General features: G+C 40.1%; 1 protein-coding gene across 3 annotated transcripts in view; it reads right to left on the minus strand.

Moving 5' to 3' along the window:
- Positions 1–335: 335 nt before the first annotated feature.
- The window catches only part of LOC110050375 (uncharacterized), a 28,569-nt gene continuing 21,263 nt past the window's right edge, over positions 336–7,641 (minus strand). For all 3 annotated transcript variants that reach the window (XM_089286229.1, XM_020756295.2, XM_089286228.1), the window contains one exon: positions 336–4,226. In XM_089286229.1, coding sequence (XP_089142355.1) covers positions 1,821–4,196 — 2,376 coding nt within the window. In that variant the 5' untranslated portion in view covers positions 4,197–4,226 and the 3' untranslated portion in view covers positions 336–1,820. The remainder of the gene's footprint in view (positions 4,227–7,641) is intronic.

The following is a 7,641-nucleotide window of genomic DNA, read 5'->3' on the forward strand; positions in this document are numbered from 1 at the left end:
AGTGCCTTCTGTTGCACTTCCAGGCCTTGATGTGTTCTCCGGAGCCCAGTGAAGTTAGCCGTAAGATTTGAAAGGCCCTGGTCAACAAACGTAGCGCTCTGGAAAAAAATTATCCTGTGTAGCAGGCGTAAAACGGAGGGGGAGGCAAAGCGCTATTGCCTCCTTACCCCGGCGTCCCCGTTTAGAAAAAATGGACGTGAAACAAAATAGAACAGACGCAGAACTCCTGATCTGCGGAAAAATTCGTCCGCAGACACAGGCAGTCTACACATTTGCTTTGTTTCATTTTTCACGCGTAAGTTCGTTTAAAATATACACGACAGAGGAAACTCTGCTTTACGCTAGGCTGCATGCAATAACCATGCTCTGTTTTATTGGCATTTTACTAAAATACATATAGTCGGCTAACACTAACCCCACTGTATTAAAGGCATAAACTCTTCAGTGCAGCTGTAGACTGCGATTTATAAAAATAGTCCTTTATTTTTATTCTTTTTTTTTAATTCTATTGTCACATTTTATTGACAATTCGGTGTGTTAAAGGAGCTAAGTCACGGTTTTTGCATCTTGTGAACCTAAGCCTAAATTTTTCAAGTTCGTCGTTTGTAATCCGTGTTAATCTTCTCCATCCATCGTTGTTTCTTTATGGTTTATTATTATTTATCTCTTTGGTGTTTTTGTATCTTAGTGAACTAGTATTTTAAGGTTTCCTTCAATTTAAAAGTAATTTTGTACCTGGCCAAAATAACTTTCAACACCGTGATTGAGTTCCTTTAAGATAAAAATGTATAAATGAATAGTCTCTTGACATATATAGATAAATTTGAATGCGCTACGTCAGCCAATAGATAAAAAGGATCACCATAGGTTGACAGTCCGAATTCAGTAGATAAAAGATAAGGTAAAGGTTAAGTTTGAATTCATATCTGTTTATAAACAAATATATGAATACCTTTATTCGTTTTGCGTAAATACCATTTTTACAATCTGATTTTAAATTGTTCTCGTTTTCTGTTTAATAGAGTTTCACTTACACTATTTCATATTTCAGTTAATTATAGAGGATGACTTAATAAATTACTATAATAGTTTTGCATCCTCTCCGAAACTGCATGAAGAGATGTACAGGAACCACTCCTGTGTATATCTAACGCCCTTTTCTGCTTGTGTGTTTCACCGGGTTATATATATGCAAGTTCATTTGAATCACAACAAAAGTGATCACTGAGAACTAAATGTTTATGGCACTGAGGCTTCGCTTGAATGTGAAGATTGGTTCCTGCTTCTGCTCAGGTTGTCTCCCACTTTAGCTTTGTCGAGGAGACACTTTACTCTCACAATGCCTCTCGCCACTGCGAGCACAGGCGAATTTAATGTTCGGGGCAACCCCGCAATGGACTAGCATCCCATTCGGGGGGGGGGGGGGTAGGGTCGAATACTCCTTTTAGTCGCTTCATGCTACAGAAATCATGGATAAGCGCCGGCCTGATGGGCGCCACTTGGCTTGTATACAGACTTTTCTTTACCCTTAAAGACACTGTGAGAGTAAAGCGTTTTGTGCAAGGACACAACACAGTGATCCCGTCCGCAGCTCTAACCCAAACTACTCGATCCGGAGTTAAGGGCACTAACCATTTGACCACCGGGCGATAACTGCTTTTACATTCAATCCCGATATGCCTTCCGACCTTGATGGAAATTCGAAGACTGGTTTCCAGCAATCAGTTTCCGCCCGCGCCCCTGAGACGCAAGGAAGAGAGAGTGAAGGAGAGGGCCTGGGATGGTGATTGGTTTAATTTTCTTCGCCCCAGTGCCTACAGCTATGAACATAACGTTTCCATTTCATCGGCAACTGCATCAAGTCCAAGTAAGTCTAACAGAGCCTTACATCGCTGTTCTATGACTCGAACACGCTTTATCGGAGATTCACTGCGCCACTTGAGGTAATTCTTTCTAGCATCTCTCACGTGAGAAAATGGGTTATTCAAAGCTTGTTGCAATTGCCTTTCATCTGGATTCGTGCTTTGCACAATCCAGTCAATTAAACTATCAGGCATTTCGAAGCCAGCAAATTTGTATATTTTCTTAGCTGTTGTTATAGGCATACTAGTAATTTCCTCGTAGTTGATCTCCATATACCGTTCTTTCATCGCCGCATTCTCTAACCGTCTACCAAACCTTATGTTCGCTTCAATTTTCGCGCACATCCTACCCACTAGTGCAGGAAATCCCGTGTAGGTGAAATCAGGAATCCAACCAGCTTTTATTCGCGAGTTTATGCTTCCTCTAGGATCGCGCACGATTTGAATAATTCGGATGTCCGTGTCTGGATTCGCAACAAACACATTCGGGATAAAAACTGAGATGCTTTCGAGAGGAACTCGAACCTGTCCCACCTTGACAACACTGTGGTTAAATTTGTTAAGACAAACCTCTTCTGCGAATTTTGGATTCTGGTAAAGATTAGGCCAAGTGGCTCGTCCTGATGTTGTTTTTTTTGCGAAGGGGTATGTTCTAAACACGTTTTTCTCGAAGACCCCGTTACCAACCCAAGAGCTTGCAGTGGAAGCAAGAAATTTTTTCCCTGCCATTGAACGGGTGAATTGACAAGATAGCAAGGCATTCACTACGTCTCTTGTAGATTGAGTTTTCTTAAGATCTCTTGTTTGAAGCTGGGAGAACCATTTCTTTGTAACCCACAATGGTTCATACACTGTGAACATTTGCGGATCTGCTGCAAACATTTTAGTTATAAATGTCGTCCCGGAACGATCGTCGCCAAAGATAAGAAGACTTTTTCGTTTTTCCGAAGATGTCTTCGGGCGTGGATCGAAGTCCTGCTCATTATCGGTAATTTGTGGAGTCGTTTTACCTTGGTGATTTGAAGCCACTTTGCTTGAGTCCTGTTCGGAGTCGGATCTTGATTTCTCCGAAGATGTCTTCGGAAGTGGATCGGAATGCTGTTTATTATCGGTAATTTTCGGCGGCGGTTTACCTTGCTGATTTGAAACCACTTTGCTTGAGTCCTGTTCGGAGTCGGATCTTGCTTTCTCCGAAGATGTCTTCGGAAGTGGATCGGAGTGCTGTTTATTATGGGTAATTTTACTTTGTTGATTCAAAGCCACTTTGCTCGAGTCCTGTTCGTGGTTGGGTCTTGCTTGCTGAGACTCATTCAATGTGATGTTATTTTGATCATGAATACTTAGCGGTTCCAGTTCTGACATAGATCCTTTAGAGTTACCATCGTATTTAGTCTTTCGACCTGACTTATCCTTAAAGTCTAAACTCTGATTCTCCGCAAGAGAGCGATAGTTAGAGTTTTCTTGCGATTCATCAAGATCGATTTCATGAATAGTTAAATCCCTATCAGTCGGGGAGTTCTTTGTCTGACTCAAGGAAGGGATTTTCTCTATCTTTTGTTGGTGAAAGTTAGTCTGAGATTCCGGTAAATATGGTTCTTGAATTTGTCCCTTCTTAGGTGTTTCTTCATCTTGTGAAAAGTGTAATGGTTCCAACTTAGTGGTTTCATCATTGGACAAGTTTATTGTTTCTGACTGTTGTTCTGTCTCTTCCGGTTCCATCTGAAGATTTGGTGAGTGTTGTTTAGGACGTTCTAATTCCTTCCGCAAACTTGTCGGCGGGTGATCGTTGATAGATTTCATCGTGTCGGGCTGTCGTTCAGAATCCGATGATTTCCGAAGATTGGAGGAGGAACGTTGTGAGTCAATCGGCAACGATTGTCGTTGGGAATCAAGCTGAAACACAGATACGTTTCGAGAATCTGAATTTCCTCGTCCGTGTAACTGAATCTTCGTCTTGGAACCGCCGCCCACAGACTTAGATACACTACGTCGTTTTCTAAAGTTGGATTTAAGCTGGAATGTGGGTTTAGATGTAGGTTTAATTTCCTCTGCATAATCTGAATCAAAATTGAACAGATCTTGGAACGTATCGTCGTTTTCCAAATGATCGGAAGTTTCTTGTGTTTTGCCCATTCCTTCAAAGTACGAGTCGTTCCACTGCAATTCAGCTTCAAAGTTTCTTGGTAAGGACATATCAGCCTTAATGTGAGGATTTTCTATGTCATGTACCATCATAAATAAATAAACACCCGAAAAAGTGATTACAACCAAGGCAAGTTTTAACAAGTCCATGCCTCGAAGCCTTCTCCGCGTTCTTTTGTCACTGAAAGCCATTTATGCTTCTGCCAAGGTCATAAGCCGTCCCTGAAGATGGATCAGACAAATATAATTAGTAGTCTTCTACTTGTACGCTAAAGACATCAAACCGAGAGGTGAAAGAAAACGAATTTATACTACGCTCACTTTTGATTAGATGTATTCGAACGCATCCGGTCGAATGATGCGGTGATGTTGGTTCGACTCAAAGGGCTACAATAATTTTAAACAAAAATTGGCAAAAAGAATCAAAAAGACAAAGGCTAGAAACTTACAGATACTCAGTCTTACTGATGTGAACTGTTTGAATTGAAGTTTATAACTGATTGAACTCAACTAAACCAGCCCGATACTTGGCATACGCACTGAAAAACGAGAATTGTGAAATCTTATACGACGAATCACATGATTATAAAGGAGTTAAATTTTTAATATAATGTGTCACGCACGTAAAGGAAAAGTCATACGCGTTGAATTCTACATTTGCTAAGACAAATGCTGCAATCTTACTGGCTGAGGTTTGGTACACTATCGACCATTAGTGTGCAATCCTCCTAGGAAAAAAAGATGGTGGCTGTACATTTTACCGCAATACCATGCGAGCCCAATACAGCCTGTAAATTACAAGGAAAGCCACATTTTTGCAGTATTTTTTCATGTGCTATCGACATTGTCTACGCTGGTGTGACAATGTCACTTAAGCTCATTTTCAGCTCTAATTTTTCAAACTTTTTTTTTATTAGTGTTGTGTTATTCTTCTTCTTACTATTTGGGTTATTTTCCTACGTTAGTCTGGTTTCTTTACACACCTTATTTTGGTATGTGCTGGTGATTCATTCCCACACACTTCTCTTAGCTAAATCCTGTTGTGTAGGAGAAGTTACCTCCTAGTTCCCTTAGGTAAATCCTGTATTCGTGGGCAACAAATACACTCCCTAGCCTTATTTGGTTTAGAGTTATTCCTACAGTTTCCTCAAACATGATCTGTTATAAATTGCCAACCATTTGTTCAGCAAATTCAGTTGATTCAGTTGGTTTATTCGGAGCTATACTCATGTTCTCAAGTCAAGCACTGATTTTTAGTTCGAATGCTACATTCTCAGTAACCCTTGGTATGTAATGCATTATTTTGTTTTATTTGTACTTTTCTTTAAGGCTTTAGGTTTAGTTCGTTTCTTTCATTAGTTTCAATTAGCAGTCGCTTTTAGTTGTCTTTACTAGTTTTGTGTTTTTGTTTAGTATTATTCCTTCAGCTTTCTTGACCTTTAGTCTGGCACAGCATGTAGCTTTATCTCTGTTCGTTTGTTTTATAGTTTTTGTTCGTAAATATTGCATTTTTCGCTTACCACATATCCTTGCTAATTAACCGCGCGGCCATGGGCCGAGCGCGGTTCATGTTCTACCCTTGGTTTATTATTTTTTTAACCGCGCGGCCATGGGCCGAGCGCGGTTCATGTTCTACCCTTGGTTTATTTTTTTTATTTTTTTTTTGTCGGAGACCAGACGTAGATGTCCACTCGGCCAACTTTGAATTACGCAATCGGTAATGTTTACTCGCCAAACCTTGTTTCTTCAGGGTCAACAGAAATCTCAGATTACAAAATCACGCCGAACCTACACGTTGCAAAAAAATCTCTTCAAAACCCTGACATCGAAGCGATATATCACTTTAGCGTTAATAGCTACCTCATATCGGCAGTATTAAAATCTATTCGTTAACAATCCAGCTTCATCATATTAAAATTTCAACGAAATCGAACAAAACCAGAACTAAATATTATTAGATTTTTTTTGTAACCTAGCTTCATTGCGTGAGTCGACAAAGGAAGCGACGGTCGCCCATAGCCACCGAAACACATTAACATAACCAGTGAACCTACGTTTCGGTCAAAAAAATCCAGGATTATTGCCTGAAAGCTGAAAATTCAAGAGGAACATCTTTTTCGAACTTTTCTCAAGTTATTTAGACGAAAAAATGACCTCGGCGGACTCCAAAAGAGAACGAAACAAAAAACAGAACGAGACAGTGAGAAGAGCCGATAATTTATTCACCGCGTGGCCTTCGTTACGTTCACGTTAAAAAAACCTTACTTCTGAATAATTTCAGCCTCTCAAGTCAGCAACTGGTCCCAAATTACTTTCTGTATCCTTACAAATGTCCTGACTTCCATCTCCGAAAGATTTGGCCGCAATTTTTTAGCAAATAAACATTTCGCCGACAGCAATCACCATTACGGTGGCTTGCAACTAATGAATGAGTTGCCAGTAATCGGATACCCGTGTTTGCGCAAGGAACTCTGGGATCGTCAGGGGGCAAACATTGCAAGTCGCTAGAAGGAAATGTATGGCGAAATGTTGTTTCGACGCCCAAAAAAACATGGTTTTGGGGAGAGATCAACGCTTTTTCGCTGTTGTTTTATCGCGAATGGATTTTGGCAATGTTGATACATGGAAAATGTAAGTTTTTGTTTGAATAACCGTGAAATAAGTGATAAAATTTACCGATAAACTCCCCTTTGCTTGCGTGAGGTTTATTGTGAAATACATTGAAGAGAATATTGAAAATTTCAATACACGCCTGATCTCGAGAGGCTACCCGGAGCAAATGGTAGAAAAGACCCTCCGAGAAGTTAAATATAAAGACAGAAAAGAAGCTCTACAACAGAAATCGAAAATTGTAGAAGGAACTACTACCCTTTGTGTCGGGCAATTTCACTCAACCGTCAATACCAAACTTTGGAAAGCATAATCACGCACAAATGGCACTTTTTAATACAAATACTCAGAGATATATTAGAGGAGCCACCCTTGATCTGTTATAGAAAAGGAAAATCGCTGAAATACGTGCTTTACCGAAACGATCCGTTGGGTGCCCCTGAAATAAACATTTCGCCAACAGCGACCACCATTACGGTGGCTTGCATACTAAAATAGCTAACTTGACAAAATTCTCCCGAGGGGGGACGATGTGACGAAAAGAGCTGAAAAATGGTCTGTAATTGGCTAATGATGAGATCTTCCCACTGTCCAAATTTGGTGAGAATGGAAAGTAACGCCAATTTTCTGTCACGTTTTCAATCTGTAGCCACTGGAGTGACCAAAATCGATACATCGGTCGGGATAGAGTTTCATCATTAAATTACATGACTTGTGTGACTACTTTGCTAGCCCTTTACTCGTGGAAAACACCAATCAAATTTAATCATGTCTTTAAAGAAAGAAAGCTGTTGTTAATAGTGTTATTATCGTGTGGTTCATATCGTTCATGACCATACATATCCCGAAGAAAGTTCTAGATTACGACCATTACGTTATCGGAGATTTGTTAACGGCTACCACTGATGGTGCAGTAATACAGTTTGTGTTGATCAAGTGATGTGATGTCTACAGTAGGAAAAGAATCATCAGTGACTGCTTTGAAATGTGCACTACATTCCGACGGTAGTGCTAAGCAAACAGTTAA

This window comes from Orbicella faveolata, unplaced genomic scaffold (genome assembly GCF_042242905.1).
Source record: "Orbicella faveolata isolate gen_17 unplaced genomic scaffold, um_ofav_v1 contig_14, whole genome shotgun sequence".
Taxonomy (NCBI): domain Eukaryota; kingdom Metazoa; phylum Cnidaria; class Anthozoa; order Scleractinia; family Merulinidae; genus Orbicella; species Orbicella faveolata.